This window comes from Apis cerana, linkage group LG3 (genome assembly GCF_029169275.1).
Source record: "Apis cerana isolate GH-2021 linkage group LG3, AcerK_1.0, whole genome shotgun sequence".
NCBI classification, from domain to species: domain Eukaryota; kingdom Metazoa; phylum Arthropoda; class Insecta; order Hymenoptera; family Apidae; genus Apis; species Apis cerana.
In genome coordinates this window covers 157,471-181,384 of record NC_083854.1, presented here as the reverse complement: position 1 = coordinate 181,384, position 23,914 = coordinate 157,471, and the positions used below count along the sequence as shown (strand labels likewise).

General features: G+C 19.1%; 1 protein-coding gene across 1 annotated transcript; it reads right to left on the bottom strand.

The window, feature by feature from the left end:
• Positions 1-429: 429 nt before the first annotated feature.
• Positions 430-2,270, bottom strand: LOC108004077 (non-structural maintenance of chromosomes element 3 homolog). The gene is made up of 6 exons (XM_017066738.3): positions 1,658-2,270; positions 1,261-1,589; positions 1,025-1,193; positions 847-941; positions 636-767; positions 430-560 (listed from the first exon to the last, which is right to left on the bottom strand). The coding sequence occupies exons 1-6, from the start codon at positions 1,659-1,661 to the stop codon at positions 477-479; spliced, it is 813 nt and encodes a 270-aa protein (XP_016922227.1). The 5' UTR covers positions 1,662-2,270; the 3' UTR covers positions 430-476.
• Between the last annotated feature and the right edge of the window lie 21,644 nt (positions 2,271-23,914).

Sequence of the window (23,914 nt, the reverse complement as noted above, 5' to 3'; positions counted from 1 at the left end):
ATAAATAAACAACATAAATAATAATTATGTTTCCCATTTATAAATATTTTTTATTATCTACTTATTTATATGAAAAAATATAATATTATAATAATTATATTCTTAATATTATTAATATTATTATTAGTTATATTATATATTATATTAAATATTACTATATTTTTTTTATTTATATCTTATTGGTAGTTACCACATTGTCATAATCATAATTTCTAAAATACAAATAATTTTTTAAAATAATTTAAATGAAATATTTATGAAAATTGTATAGTTGTATAATATTATATTAAATTAATAAAAATATTTCTTTATGCATATGATTTAATAATAATTAATAATATCAATTTCAAATTATTGAAACATAATCAATTATCAAAATATTATTACAAAAGGAATTCATTATTATTTTTATATTTAGAAAGAAGGAAATTTATATTTTAATTTTTGTTTATTGCATTCATAATAATAAATACATATTAATGAGATTTGTTTAACTTTTCTCGTGCAAGTAAAATTTTAAATTGTAATGGCCAACTGTTTAATGGACGTCTATTGTATATCTATTATAGAATCATACTTATTTTATTATTAAAAAGATTACATATGTTTAAAATTAACTTAAATTTTAAAATTACCTCTGATACAAAATTTAAAGCCTCACGTCGAGAAAATTCATATTCAGCACGGGGACCCCATTTAAATTCTATTTTAATTGAATCATTTTGTTCCAGTATAGTTTTATCAAGATATTTTTGTGCAACAAAGAGCTATATAACAAATTTTAATTCAATATTAATTTTATATTTGATTTATTTAAATAATTTTCTTATATTTTTTTCTTTTTACCTCATTTATTAAGTACTTAACATTACCAAAGTAAGGATGATAATGATTGTCTAAACAGGAAATATCCAAATTAGTAAGAAAATCCCATAATGATTCTGAAATAATTTTACATTACATTGAAGATAAGATCATTTTTAAATAATTCTATATATTTCATTGTTATATACAGCATTATTACCTTCAGTACAGGATTCTTCTTGCATAAAGATATGAGTGAGTACTATAAATAATAATACTTGTTGGCTACTTTCTGTTGCACATGGATAAATATGTGGTAATTCATTTTTTATTTCGTTTACTAGCATATATTTATTACCTTCAAGTTCTATCAATTGATATCCAAAAATCTATGAACATATAAGCATATGCACGATATTAATTAAAATATTAAATAAATTTTAATTTTGTTTATACCTTTGACAAAAGATCTTTTGCTTTTTTCATTATTCTAGAAAAATGTTTTCCTTGATTGTCAAAAACATTTTTAATTATACGAGTTTTATTGACAATTTGTTTTTCTCTATCTAATGCAAAAAAGTATCGTATCAGATTATTAATAAAGCGATTATCTTCTTCAAAAATCATAGAATCAGTTGAAAAGTTTTGCGATTTTTCATTAATATATGATATATTTGTACTTGTACTTGGAATAGGTTGAGAGAGAGTGGTAACATTATTCTTTTTTTTAACGATTGATTGTGATAAGTTCTTTTGTTGATTTTTTCCACGATTTCGTGGTAAACCTTAAAAAAAATATTTATAAATTTTATGTACTTTATATATTATATATGATAAATTATATATTTCTTACCCATGAAGTATGATAAAGAAGTGTTATAGAATTATTTTTATTTTTTACAAATAGAATTCAGAATATGTATAAAATGTTTCACGTTGCCATTCAAAATTTTATTACAATTTTGTATTGTAATGACATCTACCAATCGTTAAGAATGATATAAACTTTTTTTTTGTGTCAGGAATTTGAAGAATATAACCACAAACGAAGTATAAAATAGATTTTTTATTGAATAAGACTTTCTGTCCTACGTTCTAAACATATACATGAAAACATATACGTTCTAAAATATTATGTAAAAATATCTAAAAATCATAAAAGTCATATTTATTTTTTAAAATTTAAAACAATAAATACAGAAATTTTAAATTCGAAATATCAAAATTGCTAACTAATTATCGACTAAATTAATTAATAAATAAAACAAATAAAAATATAATCATACATATAATTTTTATCATATATGTAATTCTTATACATAGGATGTTTCAAAAATATGAAAACATTAATTAGAAAATTAATTAGAAAAATAACATTTTCTTTTGCAAAAACTTGTTATCGTTTTATCAAGGAGTTATTAACAAAAAGCATTGACCAATCATGGAATGCAGCTTAATCAAACCGCTAGATGATAGCGTGTTACCGATCGAGTACAATTATAATATATGTAATATATATTATAATAAATTCAAGCATACATAAAAAAAATGTGTTAAATATAAATATAACAAATATTTTTTTATAAATAAAAAATTATATTACAACAATGAATAAACTATAATATTCAATATACTTCATTGTAATTCAATATATTCAATATACAATAAACTATGTATTTTGTGATTGGAATATTTTGGGATATTTATATATATATATATATATATATATATATATATATATATATATCAATATATATATACAAAATATATATACAAAATATCCCAAAAATGTGAGAACATCGATTATTTCAGAAAATTTTTGAGATAATTTTAAATAAAATTTTCTTTTGCAAAAACTTTCATTTTGTTTTAAATTATTCGGAATTCATTTTGTTTTAAATTATTATATATGTATAGAATTATTATATTCATGAAATATCTTTAAAAAATCTAAAAACAAATACATGGTTGAAATTTATTTATTAATAAATTTATTTATTAAGATTCATTATAAGCAATTGAAATTTTACATTATTAGAATTTAAAAAGTAAGACGAAATAAGATACAAATAGAGAGATTATCTTTGTTATATCACTTGCTTTATTTAATATGAATTTAAATTGTTTATAATATAATAAATAATTAATAAATAAATCTATTTTATATAAAATTTTATATAATTTCAATTTTATATTTTTGTTCATTTTAATCTGTAGAATCGATTTTTTAAAGATGACAAATATTAATTCTATTTAGATATATTAATACATATAACTACAAGTAACCCTTTTATAACATGGTAGATAGGTTCCTAGAAAATACTGTGTTGTGTGAAACATATTATATAAGACCCAGAGCCAATACAAAAAGAGGGGTACGTTTCGAAAACTTATTAAAAACATTTTTTTTTTAATTCTATATAAACAATTTTATTAAAAATTATTTATTAAAAATATTAAAAATATAAATGTATGTACACAAAACAAAAAAAAACAAAAAATATTATTTTCATTTAATGTAATTTTAATGTAATTTCTTTCTTATTACTGCTCAGTACAATTAAACGAAAATGTTTTTTCGGTTGAATGATATTACCTTTACTTTCGGAATTTTTTTCTTCATTTAGATTTTTTGTATCTTCTATTCTCTTTAAAAAATCTATAATTTTGATTTGTTTGCTAGTTCTTATAAGATCATTATAGATTTCACGGTATGGAGATAGACAATTTTGCAACTCTTTTTTTCAGCAGAAGATCTGAATTCAAGAAAAATGATTCAAGATTTTCAACTAAGCTTAAATCTTCTTATAATTTTTTTAATGTTAAATTATTAACTTCGCAATCTTCAGTGCTATTGTCCTCAGAATCGATTTGATTTACAGCTTTGGATTTCATTTCTATCAAATTCGTTTCATCAACTTTTTCTTCCTAATTCCACTAATAAATTTTGAACATTTTCAACAATAGCTATATCCACAAAACCTTCGCCTCCGAATGATTTAGTATTTTTAATATGATATATTTTAATAATAAATTTAATTTCATTTTGTGACGATTTAAGCAAATGTGCTTAAATAGAAAATATTTTATTTCAACTGAAAATAGCCATATCTTCTTTTAACATGCATTTAACGTTGATGTCTTTTTTCAAACTAATGACAAACATATGATGTCGATGCAATGCTTAATTGAAAATTATTTCCAAGCTTTCATTACATTAATTGATTTCGAATCGGTTACATCTAAAATCCATATGTAATGCTTTTCATATGTAATAAGTTTTAAAGATATAAATAATATCTTGATCCAATAGTTGAAAGAATGAAGTATTGTTAACTGATAGGAACATTATTTTGGGACGTTGGAATGATTCAAATCTTGTCTGATATAGAGCATTATATAGTATAGTATAGTATAGTATAGTATAATAATAGCGCCTTGAAGTTTAAATTTTTTTGCTTTAAATAACTTTCAACATCAATAAAACAATTTAAAAACCAATTTTTAAATAAATTTTCAGTTATCCAAGCTCTTGGGTTTGTTTTCCAATATACCGATAAAGTGTTTTTATTTATATTTTTATACTTTTATTTATACTTTTAAGTGCACATAGATTTAAAGATCTATGAACTAATAAGGGTTTTGTTATAAAGTCCGCCGACGCATTATTGCACAAAAATAGCATTATACAATTTTTAGATATCTTAAATCCGAGTGCAATTTTTTCTTTTTTCGATATAAAGGTTCTATTTTTTTCCATCGAAGCTCAGTTTCGTCGGCATTGAAAACTTGATCTGCTGTATATCCTTACTCTTCTATAATGTTTTGAATTTTTTTTGGATAGGCAGCTTTATGATCAATCAATGCAGATTTTTCTTGAATTCTTATGCTAAAAATTATAAAACGCTTTTTGAATTTTTCGATCTCGTGTCATAAAATCTGTTGACAGAAGATTCTCTATATTCTTTAAGCTTAGCTATTAATAGCTATCAATTCAAATGCTGAGTATTTGTTTCATTTTCTCAATTATTGGCGTCCGGCGAGACGAATTGCATATTTTACGGATGTCGAAAATCTTCTTATTTTTTTTCATTTTTTTTAATCAAGTCTAAGCTGTTGATTCATTAATTAAGATTTTTTCCAATGTGAGATGCTTTTTCTTTTTTTAAAAGACGATGCAAGATTTGTATCTTTAGATTTTTTTTTTAAAGAAATAAATTTCTTGTTAAACTTTGTTTTTTTATCTTTAACAGATATGGTCTGAGATTGAAAATTAATTTTCCAAAAATTAATTTTAAAGACGAAAAAATTATTCTTTAATATATCGTGACTCGACGCAGACTGCCGACTAGCCGTTTAAAACACTTTTGTCTTTAGAGATAAAAAATAAAAAAGGGCCTTCCATCCACAAGCGCTCGATAGCGATTGTATTTTATAACAGATCGATACGATACGACGATACTGCATGCACTTTGTTCTTTTAGATACGACAACACTTTCTGCACTGTATCTCTGAATCTTATAGATGATGTGTAAATTGCATTCCATTATGAGATCGGAATAAAGTATAAATGAATAAATTATAATTTGTTTATACATTTTCATGAAAAACTATTATAATTCATTATTCTTTCCCGTCATTATTTTAGAATAATTTAGTTTTTAAATATATTAAACAAAAATTATGTTATCTAATGCTGTAGAAGTACAGTGTTGTATTGTACAAGTGTTCTCGCAATTTATCTTATCGTGTTAGAATGAAACCGTGTTTTAAAATGCTACGAGAGCTATCTGTATGACAGCTATCTATATTTCATTATTAGAAGATTTGACGAATTTTTACTTCTTATTAATAATCAAATTTTTGAATATAAATTTTATTTACTAATTAAAAAAAAAATTAAACTTATGTTCTTTTTGATACATTCTTTTTGATTGGTATAATGAAAATATTATCGATATTTCAAATTTATTTTAAAAAATTTGTTTAAATATTATATTTTTATTATATTATTATTATTAAAAATTATATTTGTTTAATTATATATTATAATTATAATAAAAAAGATTATTTATAAAAATGTCATTTTTTTAATTTTATTCTTAATTTTGAGCTTGAAATATATTATTAAATTCAAAATTATAACTTTAATTTAACTTATAACTTTTCTTTATTAATATTATCATCACTCAGTTTTAATTCTCAAAATATCTGCAAAAAACTTTTCATGAATCTATTTATCTTATGAATATATTCAACATGATATTGTATATATATTAATGAATATTAATTATGATGATTATAGATAACGTAATTATTCTCATATAGATAATATATTCTTAATGACCATTCCTTAATTATAATTTAATTTAAACAATAAAGAACAAAATTAATGGGTTGTAGATTAAGTTAAGTTAGATTTTATTGTAATTGTATATTTTAATTTGTATATTTTATAATGAAGATTGTATTCTTATAAGAGAGTTTAAAGAAATAAAGATTTAAAATTTCTAAAAAGACGTACTTGTCAAAATATATTCTAGAATAATTTTTTAAAATATATATTGTATAATATTTCTATTTTAAGAAAAAATTTAATTTTACTTAAAAAAATATTTGATGAAGTGATTTTCTTATTAGAAGATCTAAAGATTATATTTACATTCGATTATTTTCATATATATATATATGATACATAAGCTTTTTGATATCGATGTTTTTTTGTCACATAAAGAAATCGTAAATTAGATATAAAAGTAGATCAATCAAAATACAATTTATAATTCAGATTTTTAAAGCTTCATACTATTTTCATATTGAGATTTCATGTTGAAATAATATAATTTAATATTGTTTATCTCTAAGATAGATTAAATTTTAATATCTTAAATTTAATTAAAAAATGAGTTAGATTAGATCAGATTATATTATTTCTATATAGATACAATATTACTAATTGAAAACTATAGTAATACAACTGTTTTTTAATAGTCATCAATATCCAATGTCAATTTAAGTTAAATATTAATGTAATAGCATTGGCTTTAATACTTGTAATATCTTATTAATTTTATCTATTTTTTATATTAAATTTTAGATTATGCAGAGAAACGAATTTGATATTTCAAATAAAGTAAATCAAGATTATGAAAGAAACTTGAAAATGATTTCAAGCAAAAAAAAAAAAAAAAATGAATACTTTCTTTCTTTCTTTTTTTTGCAAAAACAATCGCACATAAAATTTTATTTTAATATTTATATTGATGTAATTAATTTTTTTTAAATAAAAACTTTAATAAAAAATATTATTAAATATAAGAATGATAATTCTATGATAATTCTATGACAATGTATTACATTTCATTTTTGTACAATAAAATTAAATTACAATTTAATATTAAATCTTTAAAATCCTATAATCATTCACTAATTCGCTATAATTGATATTTGATCAGATAAATATTAAAATTAATTTAGTATGATGGATTAAAACAACAAATTTAAATGATTTTGAATTATATTTTTTTATTCATTGAAATATCAATAAAAAAAATATTTTAATTTCCATCCAAAGAGAACTTTGTTGAACTTTCAACTATAGCACATTCTTCATTCCTTATTCTAAACTATGATATCGTTGGGTTGCAGTTATTGTATTTCTATCATATTGGATTAATAATATTTATTAATCCAAATTATAAACATATTAAAATATTCCATATTTATCCGTACAATACATGCGGACTATGATAAAATTCATCTTATGTAATAATAAAATTAATTTATTATGAAGTTTTAATATTAAAACATTTAAAATTCTATGTAAATAGAAATTCATATATAAAATTCATTGAATTTTCAGTTTTTAAGAATTTTATTAATTTAAATAACTCGAAAATTAAGAAATTTTAAAATTTTTAGATTTGGAAGAATTTTAATTTATGTTCTTCTTTACGTTCATCTTAGCAGATTATCAAGTTTCTTGATGGGATATACAAAAACTGGTCGTGGATTAATCTCCTGGTTGTTTTCGACATTTCAATTAAAGAAAATTCTTAGAATTAGATTGGAAAAAAATACTGTATGTAGAATTATTTCGAAAAAAAATTTGATCGAATATTTAATAAATTTAGTAAGTTTTGTAACTTCTGAAATTGTTAAATTAACTTATGAAGCAACTAGATAATTTGAATTTCATTTTTAATATCTCCAGCATTTTCAAGAGTTTTAATAATAACTACGAATGGATAGTTCTTTTATATTTTTTAAATAATAGCAATCGAATTTGAAATATATAACAATAATGGCCATTTTAAATCATATATGTGCCTAAATGTCTTATGATGGATCACTATAGAAGTGCTTGCAAAAGTGACTCTCATGTGCTACAATGCAACTTCTCGTGAGACTTGGAAACTCTTTTTTAATGCGATTATTGATTCTTTTTAGAATTCTTTCTTAGTTTGCATTTTTTCACTGATAATTATTGAAAGCAGAATCAAACGATAAGTTTCTAAAATCATAAAATCGAAACAGATCAATAAATACAATTCAGTCCAGATAAATATAGTTAGAAATCAGATAGAATTTAGTTAGTCAAAAACTTTATTTTGTAATGTGCGTTTAATATGCGGATAATTATAATAATATTATGCAATAATTATAATAAATATTACGCATTTTGGATATTAGCTCATGTTATGCAAATGCGATAATTGCAACAAAATCAAATTATGAATATCATAATCACATTAACAATAAAGAATTTTGAATATTAGCTACTATTATAACACGAATGCTTAACGAAAATGGATTATCCATGCGATGTGCGATCATTGTAGGCAATTAATGATATTAAGACGATAAAAGTATATTAAAAGTATATTAGCATTCATAATTAGTTTGAAAAAAATTTCATTATAAGATAATATAATTAATTATTAATTAATTAAAAAAATATTTGTTTAATAATAAATGTTATTTTGTTTTAGTATGATAATGTATCTTATTCTAAAAAAAAAATACAAAAGCAGTAAAATTACAACAAAAAATGGATAATGAAATCTTATTTATCATAAGAAAGTCTTTTTTCATAGCCATCAATACTTTTAACATAGGCATAATTTAAGATTTTATTTTGAAATTATTGAATCATGATCAACTGATTAGCATTTATGTAACGAAGAATAAATGTATAATGGATGCGTTATTTTTTAATAATGTTTTATTTATAATATATTTAATATTATGTGTTAATTTGTCAAAAATTAAGTACTTCAATGTTAAAGAAGGATGTTCAGAAGACGATGATCAACATTTCAAAGCTTGAATTGAATTTTAGAAAGATTGATTTTATTTATTTATTGATGAATTGTTTTTTAATATAAGCTATAATAATAGATTGCACGATTAATTTTTTCTTATTCCAAATATGTACTATTGATTGTTTGTAGTATTGATTTGTTAAAAAAATTTTACATTGATTTTTTTATTTTGTATTTTTTATTTTATTACAATTTTATTATAGTAACAATGAATTAATTTATTGTTTGTCTCATATAATTCGATATAATTTTTTATCGATAAAAAATATTTGTTATTCAACACATTTTCTTTGAGTTGCTTATTCGTTCGATAGCATATAGCCAAAGCTACTGTCACGATTCACATGAATAATTGGCCAATATTTTTTGTTAATAATTTATTAATAAAATTAATAAATCTTTTTGCTTTGAAAAAAAAATGTTACTTGAAATTATCCAGGAGTCTCTAATATTTTTGGCATACTCTATATATATATATATATATAGAAAAACTCATATATTATGTTTAATAAATATATATAATAATATATATAAAGAATAAGTTTTAGTAAATTTAGACACTATAGACTATTTTATCCATAAGTAAATTGTTGTATGATATTATCTAATTGATATTATCTCTAAAAATCAAGTTTGCTCCAGAAAACAGCACGCTGATCATTTTCGAAGTAACATTTGATAGAGTTTTTCGAGGATTAAGATCATTGTCATTTTGACAAAATTGATTCAAAATAAAGTTCGATAGTATTTGAACAGAAATTATATTAAAAAATGTCATTCTGATTGTTTTCTAGTAAAGCTGTTACAGAGATTTTTGTGTCTAAAAGGTATATTATTTATTAAAATAAAATTTTTAGGTCAGAATTTGAACTTACTATTATAGCTAAGCTACAAAAAAGATCGCAATCATAATTGTGTTCTCTAGCACATATTCGCCGAGTTATGTCGAATTCTGTCCTGAAAAATCGATTTTGATAAAAAATATAGATTTTAGAACAAAAATCGTTGTTATAGCCAAATGCTGTTTTCAAAACGATTAGTGACATTTTCTAATACATTAATATAGTGTTCAATTTTTTAAATATTTTATTTTATTTCATCTTAAAGTTGACTACTTTGAATAGATATAAAATTTTATCTTTAAAATATTGCTTTATTTATCAAAAAATTATTTAAAAAATATTATATTTCATATATTTTATTTCATTATATAATATTTTAGATATATTTATAAAGAATATCATAAGTTTCATTGTTTCAAAATAAGTTTTTTTAAAATAAATAAAACATTATCCTTATCTTTTCACACGTAAAATAAAAGATTGAAAACAAATGAAAGATTTTTCAAAGATAAATCTTTAAATTGTTTGGAATCATTTTGGAATAATATTGGAATAATAAAGTGAAATGACATGTCATTATTCTTTTCTAAAAAATAACATTGTTGATTTTTTTTTTTAATTATAATATAATTTCTAATCCCTTGCTCGTTCTTGATATTTTTTTTCGAGATAATATAAGTTAAAATAAATTCAGATACATATATTTTAGAAAAATAATATATTATATTCAGATTTAAATAAAAATAAAATTAATTGAAAACAAAATGACATCATTTTTTTTTACATAATGATAAGTAATATATTACTCTTTTATTTTGAAACTTTAAATTTTAAAAATTGTACAAAATAAAAATTAAAATAAAATTAAGATGTTGTTTAAAATAATATAAAAAGATAATAATATTTTATTAACAATAATCTTAGTATAAGAGAAATAAAAATTAAAGCTCTATCTTTTTTTTAAATTCTGAGAATTGCATATTTTTTTAAATAAATTAAGAAATTATATTTAAATTTTAAGTATAACGAAAAACTAATATTAAAATAAAAATAGACAAAAAATAAATTATAAAAATAATATAATAAAAATAATTATCATTATACATTCAAAAATATTTTAGAATCGCATATTTTTTTTAAATATAATTTTAAAAATTAAAGATAGATATTTATGCAAATGCATATTTTTATAGAAAATAGTTAAAACTATGGAATATGTAAATTTATTTTGTCATTAGAGAATTCTAAAAATATTATCTTTAAAATTTATATCTTATATTTTTTATTGGTTTATTTTTTATTATTGCACATGTTTTTGCATTTTTACGATTAAAAATGCAATAATATATTATATACATCATAATAAACTATGTTTTCAAAACAGTTAAGTTGATAAGTTAAGTTGATAATAGTATATTAAATGTTGCTCTTAATATTTTCAATTCGAACAGTTTAGTTTTATTATTGAAGTGACAAAGTGAAATTTGTGAGAGTGTGTTTTAACATTTCTAAAATGCTGAAAGTTTCGAAAAGTAGAATTTCATTCATCAATGAAAAGCTTTAATTTCATCATTGATGAAGAAAGTTTATTATTAAATCAATAAAAGTATAAAATATGATCGAAAATCACAATTAATTCATTATGGAAATAACTGTTAAAGAAAAGTGATGAAGCAGATAATCTGAAAATTAAAATAAACAACAAGTTAAAAAAAAAAATGAATTTTATTTAGATTTAGTAAGAGCGATAGTTGCTCAATATACTATGATTTTGAATAATAATACATGGAAGAACATTTTGACAAAAAATATATATTATTCTTTTCCAGATGAATTGCGTAAAAAAAAATTGGATCATTGTTACAATCAATAAGAATATTAGGAAGATATAATAAGCTAAAAATGAAATAAGTAAACTGCACTTGTCACACTATAAGCAATTGGAGGATACTCATGCAATAATAAATATTGCAATAATATAAATCATGCAACAATAGCTTGATTTGCGAATTCAAATTTAAGAATCGTTCTAAAGATCAACCAGAGCTAACTCTATAGAAAATAAACAACGAAAACCATAACGTTTAAAGTTGTAAACGTGTAAAGTTATGTGGTAATAAGTGATAATTTCAAATAACACTGGCATTAAAATCTTTTAATATCTTGGTATCTGAATTCAGTGTATTAAAAATACAAGTAAAAGTAAAGACCATTGGGCTCTCGTGTATAAAAAAAAAAAATAATTATTTGATAACACATTGAAACAACATATGGAAATCGATCAGAATACATTTCTAATTCATATGAGGAAACAAAAACGGAAAAAGCAAATAGAAATAAAGGAAAAACCTAAATGAAAAAAAGATGTTCAATTCAAAAACAACAAGAATAAAAATTAAAATTATAAAATAACAAGAAAAGGTGAGATAATTGGATGATAAAAATCACCAAATTTCTACTATTACAGAAATTAGATTAAAAGATAGATTAAAATTGGATTAAAAACCGAAATGGAAATTGAAATCAATTTAATCATTTAATCAAATTTACATTTAAACTTTCTTCTATTTTTATTAAAACTGGAAATATAAATTATTAGAAACATTTAAACAAATAATAGATCCCAAAGAATTTCTATTAAAAAAAAAAAAAAAAAAATAAACAGGCTAAATTACAAACATTTTCTTCAGGTGCATATAGAATAGTTATAAAAACTCTTAGAAAAGATTACTATTTTAAAACATGAACTACTATATTATAAGAACCAAAATCAAAGAAACTTAAAATAGTATTAAAATTTCGGATTACCAAATTGAATATAGAATATATTAAATTCGATCTTCAAGAAAAAAGACATAAAATAAGCAACATCCTTAAAAATTAACATCTTTTACTAAAAATAGAACTTCAATTCTGTTACCAATATTTAATTATTTAATAGAATTCGAAAAAGTTATACAATAATAAGAAAATTTAAGATATTGCTAAAAGTTGAAAATAAATAAAGATATAACTAAATAGATATAAATGTATATGTAATATATGAAAGATATAAATGTGCCAGATATCATAGAAATATAAAAAAATTATTGCAATAGACTAGTATGCGTTAAATATATAGGATCATACTTCTTAATTAATTGTTATCTGGGTAAAAGATAGAAAATGTAACTAACTGTTGAAATATATATCTAGCTAACTAAAAAGATTGCATCATAAGAAAAGAATTGAAGAAAAAAATATTTCTTACAATTAGCAAAAATACTTCATATCTCTTGAACAAACAAATAATATTGACTAAAATGACATACATGTCAATGAAACATCAACCTCAATTTTAAATAATAAATTTAAATATTAAACAAAACTTATACTGAGACTACAAAATTAAACATATATCAAACATAGAAAAACACAAACAAATAAACAATATAGGAAAATTAGAAAAATTAATAGAAAATTTAATTAATAAATCAAATTAATTATGTTAAAGCTAAAAAAATTCATAATGTTATAGAAAGAAAATTCAAAAGTAAAAGAGTAAAATAGTAATGGACTATAAAATAGATTATCCTAATTAAAAGTAATATCAAATTATCAAAATATTATTATTTTATCGAATTTTGTTATTGTTATTTTATCGAATTTTTGAAAAAGGATAAATTGCACTTAAAAATTCTAAATTATAATTTTTATGGCATCGTACATCTCAGTAAAAAAAGCACAAGAAACAAGTATCTATATTAAAAAAATATATATCAAGCATATCCAAAAGAAACCTATACGGAACAAAAAATGTTATTCATGGTAAAATAAATATTGTCTATCGATATTGTTGTTTATTATCTATCAATATATAGAATAACTGAGGAAGAATATAAAGAATTCTTTGAATATTTCAGTACAAAATTCTTAGCAAATAAATAATTTTAATGCAAAACATAATTACTAACATGATTTCAGAACAAATAATCCTCTATAATATTCTATATTATTTTATAATAAGTAATAAATATAAAAAATCAATTAAAATGTTCTAATAGCTATTTTTGTCTGAAAGATCCGTATACGGGCTTACGAATACAAATAAAATACTTATTGTACCATATTATATATCGCAATTACTAGTACAAATTTCGATATTAATAATATATAATAAAGGAACTATTATTTGAACTATCATTTGATCGGATCATATACTTATGATTTTTGATAAAAAATTTTTACAAATAAGCCGCCAGTTTTTTCATGCAATAGTAATATTATCAATAGTATATAAAAGCAAAGAACAGTAAAAAAGAAATAAATATATATGTTATTATAAAAAAATTAAAAAATAATAAAATATTAAATTAGAATCTCATAATAATAAAGATGTTAAAGGGATAAAAGGATAAGGAATAACTTAGCTGACGCAATCTTGAAATAAAATATTTTCTATAAATTTGGAAATATGCAGAAATACTATTGCAAAAAATTCTAAGTTATCTTTTTTGTAACCGACTGATATCCCTCCTTTCAATTATTTTTAAGATAATAGAAAAAAGCATGCATAAGAAACTAATGTATAAAAATAATGTAAATGATGTATGAAAATAATATATAATGTAAAATTATTATCAAATAGTTAATCTCAGACTATTAATTTGGATTTAGGAAAAGTCATAATACATTAGCATAAATACAATAAAAAATACAATAAAATAATCCACATATGAAAGAAAATAAATATTGCACAGCAGTTTTTTCAGATGTAGAAAAAGCAATCAATAAAGTATGACATAGATTATAAAAAAATCAATATCTTCTATTTCTTTCAAACAGATACTTTTACATTAAAACAATCTCGTTGCTTAAAAAAATTCATATATAGTACCGCAAAAAAATGTCTATTTTATTCTTTATTTATTGATATATCAATCGAAGCAGACACCGAAATGTACACTTTTGCAGATGATATGATTAAACTTTTTATACACAAAAATATTGAAAATAAGAAAATTACAGAATCATTTTAAAAAGATTAAAAGATAATAAAATCAAAATAAATTCAATTAACTCTTATATTAATTTTACGCTTAATCGTAAGGAAACTGATTCCCAAAATCAGAAACAGAATCTTTCAAATATCTTATCTCTCTTATATCATTTAGATAGCAAATTAAAACTGGAAAAAATATATATAAGAAAAAAATAAATACAACAAATAAAAATAGGAGAAATATATATCGGAGAAATATATATAACCAATATAATATATATTGGTTCATAGCAAAAAGATTCAAATTAGATAGATATAAATAATAAACTTCTGATCTATGAAACTATAATAAAATCAATATGGACGCATGAACTGCAAATCTGTATAGAATCAAAAGTGCAAAATCAAATCATTAGAAAAATGCATAATTTTTTGTTTCAAAAACTATTTTAAATGCATCGTGATTTGTGAGAAATAATGATCAAAAAAACTCTAGAAATTTCTACGAAAAAAAATCAGACGATATTTAAAAACATATCAACAAAATTCTAGTCAAACATAGAAATCTACTAATTGCAAATTATTATTCGGATATTTCTACAAAACTTAAAAAAAAAACATTCATCTGATCTTATCAATTAAATTTAATAAATGATATAACAACTAATGTTGCTGTAATTGTAACAAAAAAAAAAAATAAAAAGAAAATAAATATTACAAACAAACACAAGATTTATTAAGAATTAAGAGAAATTTCATGTATTTTAAACAGTGAATTTGTTGACTAATCGATGTATGTGCCAACATTGCTTGAATAAATTTCAATATGCATTGATCATATGATATGAAACGATTATTTTTAGCGTAAAAATTTTTATTAATTTCATCAAATGCTATCAACTAACATTATCATATTTACAAAAAATTGTAATTTATTGTTATTCTAAGTATAATACATTATAACTATAAAACATTTATTCATATTTAATATCATATTTAACTTAATATAATACAGGTCAAAAAAATATTTTTAAGTAGAGATTTTTGAAATAATTTGAATATTTTTCTTTACAAAAACTTTCATACTAAATTAGATTATGTACTACGTGATTATATTTTTTTGTTAATAATTCATTAACAAAGCTGTAAAAAAAGTTTTTATAAAGAAAAATATTGCTTGAAATTATCGAATTTTCAATTAATTATAATATTTTTGAGATATTTTGTATATTGTACATTTTTACATTTTTTTCATATAAATATCATATACATTTTGCATTTATCGTACATAAATATAAACAATCTAATAATGACACTTATTCATTTTTGTTAGCATTGAGTACAAAATCTTTTTGTGAATGATTCTTTTAAAATTAATAAAATATCTTAATAATTAGCATTCAAATTACACTATAATTAAAATTATAAAACTATTGTAAAACTGATTAATTATTTTACGTAATTTAGATATAAAGATAGTCTAAAATTTTATTTTATACTCTAATATTTTTAAATCACTATATTACATATAATGTTCGCGAACACTTATTATTCGCGAGATTTATAAAAGCTTATTTGAAAAAGTTTTTCATATAAAAAATTCTTTTTGTTCTTATGGTATTTGAGCCTCTATTAAGCCTAAACAAAGGACGATGTTATCTGAGAAGATTATGTTTGAGAATTTAGTCAACATTTATAATTATATTTGTATATTTGTATATTCGTATATAATTATATTTATATATTTTATTTATATATTTTATAATTGAACTATTTTATATATTTTGTATATTTTAGAATTGAACTGATCTTAATCAGTGATATATTCCAGACATGGCTGATTCAAAGATAAATAACATTCTAATTCGAGGAATATATAAGAGAGATGCACTGATCTGTTCCTATTTATCGTGAGATCTTTGTATACAGATCATTACGCGAAGAATTTCTTCGAATTTGATGGGTATCGCGAATCGGGCATCAGTCACGATATTATTGGTTATTGGCATGTTCCACCGAAAAACTGTAACCCTTTCAATTGAATCAAAAAAAGATTTTTCTAAGGGCACGGACATCATTTGCTAAGATCTAATTGTGAACACCTCATAGTCCGATACGATAATTACATTAGTTTTGTTTTAACACCTCATCGTGCTCTAACCGTGGATACAATTATCTATTGCAACTTTATGAGAGATCTGGCTCTCTAATAGATATGCGCTCCGCACGTGTAATCATTTATACAGTTCACTCATCTTTAAGAAGTATATTATATTTATTGCGAATTTGTCAACAAGTATCTAACTAATGGCTTATCACCAAACCATTGCAATACTATTATTGGGAGTGGGGGGGCGATATATAACATTCTATTATTCTATTATTAATATGAGCCAAGAAGCGCATATATGTACTTTTTTCTGTCTTTATGTCTTCTGTCTATATGATAGAGTGCGTTTGCAATTGCATTACTTTTGAATTAAGTATATGTACAATTATGACAATAATAGAATCTTTTTTAAATAAGCATAATGGCATCATTTTTATTCTGACAATTTTTATAATAGTGTTAAATTAGCATCTAGTTTATTATTAAAAAAGATTAAAATTTACAACAGGATTAAAAATAATAGAAAATTATTAATTTTTTTAAAAAATATAAAGTTGTAATCAGGAAAAAATAAAAGAAAACGAAACATATTATTGAGAAATCAAATAATAAAAATTGTTAATAATAAAAGTTTAAAAAGAACAAATAATTGTACAATGTCTATTCTTCGAATTATTAAAAAACTGTTAACTGATTAAAAATTATGATATTTTTTTATCAAATATAACTTTTTCGTAAAATTTTCAAATTTGTACTTGTCACCAATAGCAGGATATAAAATTTTGATACTATTTTGATGTGCATATTAAGATTGCGATGTTTTACAATGAATATAAGAAATATGTATGTCATATGTATATATATATGTCATTATATCATATTATCATATATATAAATATAATAGATTTTACATTAAATTAACTACATTAATTACATTAATTAAATGTGGGCATTTTCAATAAATTATCAAAAAAATATTTATATAAAATAAATATATAAGTAAAATAAATAAAATAAATAGAAAATAAAATTATTTATAAACAAAAAAATTGTGTTTTTATTTTTTAAAATCAAAATTGATATAAAAATAAAAAAATCTGAAATAATGTTTATTGACAAAAATGAATTAGTTTCAGAAAATTAATAACACATAAATAATTAATTGATAGAATTGAAAATTGTTATAATATTATTACTTCTGCAGAAATTATCAAGTTATTGAATTAATATTATTTAAAAAATAAATTGAACAATAATAATTCTTTAAGTAATTTATTAAGTAAGAGAAATTATTTTTACTAATAAATTTTTTCAATTTCAATAAATCTAATTTTTATAACTTTTTCATAATTTTTATAACTTTAAATAATATTTTTATAAATTATTTATAATAAGATAAATCTGAAATTTTATTTTTATTTCATTCGTATTCTATTTTTAATCATATTTAATTATTCTTTTATTTTATTATTTGTGTATAATATATTTTATGTTTCAATATTTCAATCTTTTTATTAATTTATGATTAATAATTATTATGAATTAATTAATTATGAAAAATTAATTTTTTAATTCATTTCAATGCATTTCAATCTTAAAGAAGTTTAAGATTGAATTTACAAGTTATTAACTTTATAAGTTATTGTTTCATTCTACTTAAAAAATTATGTATAATTAAAAAACAATTAAATGATCAACATTGATTTATTTACATATTCTAATTGATGTATCGTATTTCATATTATTATTATATTTTATAGCTATATAAATTTGTTATGTTTATTTAATTAATTTTTAATTATGTCAATTATTATTAAAATAAAAGTTATCAAATCATTTTTATTTCTTATTAATATTTTCATAATTAATTAATTAGTAATAATTTTAATACTATTATAATATATACATGTATATATATTATTACATATACTATAATATATATAATTAAATATAATAACAATAATATAATATATATAATAATAATAATAATAATAATAATAATATATATAATAATAATAATAATAACAATAAAATAATTGTAATATTTGAAGTAAAATTCAATAAAACTAAAAATCAGAAAAAAAATTTTATTTTATTTAATTAATCTCAAAAAATTCACACATATTATTTATAAAAATAACTACTATATTCAAATATTGTATATTATATATATAAAATTTAACTTTATATATTTATATTTATATATATTTAATTTTAATAAATCTATGTCTTTGTTAATTATAGAAATAATAAATATAATAATAAATTCAAATTTGTTTTGATAGAATATTTATTCTATTAAGTATTTTACAAAATACAATTAGCAATTAATTTATAATAAAATAAAAATTAAATAAAATCATAAGTAATTTTCTGGCACAAAAATATTTAAATATTTAAAAATTTAAAATAAAATAACTAGTAATCTATTACTAGTAATAACTAGTAATCTAAAGTAGTAATAAATTTTTATAAGAATTAAATATTAATTTTGATATTTTTTTGATTTTATAACCTTTTTTTTGTTAAGTAGTCTAAAATATTAAAAATTATTTTTTGTTAACAACTTATTCTATATTATTTTCTTTATTTCTGTTTTACACAAATTTGTTATTTTTTTTTGATATATATTGTTATTTCTTACTTATTCGATGATTCACTTGTTTGCATATGGATATTTATGCAATTTCATTAATTTAATATTCATTAAATAATTTAATTTAAAAACTTATAAAAATTATATAATATTATTAAAATTATATAATAAATTTATAATATTTTGGAATATTCTTGCAAAAATAAAAACGCATTTTTTTTTCAATTTTTCCTGTTCAATATAATGTTCCTATCTTCTCCTATAATGTTCAAATCTGCAGACTTTTCATTTTTTAGTATTCTACAAATTATACAAATATGCAATAAAATAAAAATTATTATTTATAATTTTATAATAAAATATATAGATAAAAAAAATAAAGAGTTTATTAATTTATTATTTACTTAAAATTAAAAATTAAAAAATTATTATTTGAATATTATAAGATAAATCAAAGGAAAATGAATTTTAAATTTATTAATTTACAATTATAATGAAACATATTGCGAATTTAGATTATCAAACTAAATTAACAAATATCGTACACTTTCATAAATATTCTCACAAATAATTGGACTATCGAATGAGCAAAAAAACAAAAATAACAAATTACATGTATAAAACCTAAATAAAATATAAAATATATTATAAACAAAAAATAATTTTTAATATTTTGAAGTGCTCAAAATATGTTATATAAATAAAATTATATAAATAAAATTAAGAAAATATCAATACTTAATTTTTATAAAAAATTACTATTTTATTATAAATTTTTAAAGTATTTTTCTACCACAAAATTATGATTTAATTTAGTTTTTATTATTTTATTATATCAATACAATATAACAGTATAATAAATGCTCTATCCAAAGGAACAAGTTTAAATTCATTTCTTTTATAATTAATAAAGATATAAATCGATATAATAAGATATAAAAAGATATAATAAAGATATAATAAAATTAAAATTAAATATATTATATATTGTATAAAAATAAATATAATTAAATAAATTAATATATTTTTTGTGAGCAATTATAATAATTTTCATATAAATAATATATTTAAAAAAAACTATACTATTATCTTATGAGTAATATTCAATCTAATTTCTTAAAAAAAATTTTAAATATATTTAGAAATATAAAATAAATTAATCATGTTATATAATTTTATTATTTATTAGAACATAATTTTATTTTATTTCTACTTTCAATGAAATATGTTAAAAATAAATATATATTTTATTGTATAAATTATTTTAGTGTATTATTCAAAATTTACATTTTTCCACATTTTAAAATTTTTTTTTCCAAATAATATATGATATATGATATAATTCTCATTTAAATTAAAATGTATTTTTTGATAAATGGTTCCATATATTTGAAAATAAATATATATTTAAATATAATAAAATGTACATATCACATAAATAATATTGATAATTTTAAAAAATAATATAAACTTTTAATTAATAATTTAAACTTTTTTAATAAAATAATTGTAAATATATATTATAACACTAATTTTTTTGTCTATTTATAATTACGATTCATAAATAAATATTTCATATTTCATATTACGTATATTAATCTCAATCGTAATCATTAATAAGAACTTTATTTTTAATATGCTTTATTTATATACTATTTTTAAATAATATATCTGTTTCATATCTCTCATTCCATCATTTTATTTAATTATGTTTCTTTCAAATTTTCACTTTAAATTAAAATAATTACTAAAATACTTATCAAATATTTGGCATGTGGTTATCAATAGACATGACATAATAATTTAAATAATTCTTATGATTTATCATGAGATCATTTATCATTCAATACACGCGCTCCGCACATGTAACGACTTATACGGTCCATTCATCTTTAAGAAGTATATGTATGTAATATGAAATATTTATTTATGAATTGTAATTATAAATAGACAAGAAGATCATTAGTGTTAAAATATACATTTACAATTATTTTATTAAAAAAGTTTAAATTATTTATGTTTTAAAATTATCAATATTATGTATGTGGCATGTATTTCATTATATTTAAATATATATTTATTTGTTACGATATCTATCAAAGAGCATTTCATCTAGCTATTAGTTTGCTACCAAATCATTATAATAATATTGTTGCGGATGCATTATCGATTCGAATGTTATTTATAAAATTAATGATATGCTGAATTTGGCAAATTACTAATTTATCATATTCATTATGTCTATAGTTTAATTAATAAATAAAATTATTGTCTGTATGTACATGATGATTATTTAGATATAGTAAATAAACTTTGATTGCATATATTGTAAATGTTTTATTTTTCTGATTAAATTAATATTGTTTGCAACTAAATATTTTTTTTTCAATATTTTCAATATCTTTATGTAATGAATATCTTTTCTAAATTTTTTTTTAAATATTCATTTTTTTCAAGTTTATTATATTATATTCTTATTTTTAAATAACAGAAGTATGTAAATTAAAGTTTTTTTTAATTCACCAACAATTTAATGAATATACTTATTTATAGGAATAGCTATATATGTAGCTATTTATAGGAAAATAATATATTACACAACATTAATTGATGTAGTTAACCGATTTCATTACATGCATTATGAAAGAAATTTTAAAACATAAATAATGTATGTTCATATATTTGTACAATTTAGATGAATATTATGAATTTAAAATCGAATAAGAAGAAAAATTAGTATTATATATTTTGAAATACTGATATGAAATAAGAAAATGCAAATTAAAATATTTTTTATTTTTAATATGAATAAAATAAATTTTCGTTATTAAAAAACATTAAATTTAAAAAATATATTAAAATATATTATTAAATAGCTATAGTTATATTATACATATAGTTATATTATTACAACTTATAAAATCATAGTTATATTTGTATTATATTTATATTATATTTTAAATAATATATAAAATAATATTTGAAATATGACAATATTATATTTTAAATACATGAAATGTTTATTTTCCAAATGAATTCCTCAGTTATATATTTTTGTTTTATTTTTATCTATTAATGACTCGGAGTAGCTAAGTTATTAATTTTTATTGAATCGCAAAAAGATAGATAAATACTTTGAATATATATGAATATTTGAAAAAATATAATTTTAACTGCTTTTGTATGCATTACTTTTTTATAAAATGTATAATTTTTAAATTTTAATTAATTCTTAATATACTAATATATAATTACTTCGGCTATATTAAACTATTAGGCATTATTTATTTATTTATTTATAATATATTTTTTGTTGGTTTTATTATTCTGTTATGAAATATTAAATATTTAATAATATTGTGATGTTTATTAATTATTGTATAATTACTGTGATGTGTCATTCTTTTATAGAAGAAAACATCGATATTTTACATATTTTTTTTACAAATGCAGTAAGAATACAAAGAAACGCATAGAAAAATGTATTCAGAAAGGGTAAAATCAAGTGAATCTAAATTTTTTATTGTAAAAATCAATAATTCACTTAATGTTAAATAAATATCAGTTGAAAATTTTTCTTTCAAAAAACAAATTAAAATTGTTATCACATTTTGAAAGACATTTATTTATACAAATTAAAAATTTATAATTACAAATTACAAATTAAATATCGCAAAATTCAAAATCTACAAGAAACAGATTGTTTATTGAATTTTGTAATTAATTTTTAATAAATATTATGAATAATTATAATTTTTATAGAAAAATATATTGGAAAATGAATAAAAATTTAAAAATGATTATATTATATTATTTATATTATATTTATTATATATTTATATTATATTTATATTATATGATATTATATTATATTTAAATAATTGTTGTATATTTAAATAACAAATTTTTAAATACAATTTAAAATGTTTGATGTTATATTTCTGATAACATAATATTGTGTTAGAATTTATAGATATATAATATATTATATTAATATATTATAGATATAATATAAAAAAATCACTGCAATGGTTTGTAATAATATATATGTATTTGAAGATATATAGATTATAATAAGGAAATCAGATTGACTTACCGATTATTATTCAATTTTCTGATTTTTCTTTTGTATAATTTTTAAAAGTTTTTAAAATTAAAGAATGTATAGTGCTGAATATAGATTTAAATATACTTTTTTAGAAAGATGTTCTAAAAATATAGAATATGTATTAAGATTAATTGAGAATTCTTGAATT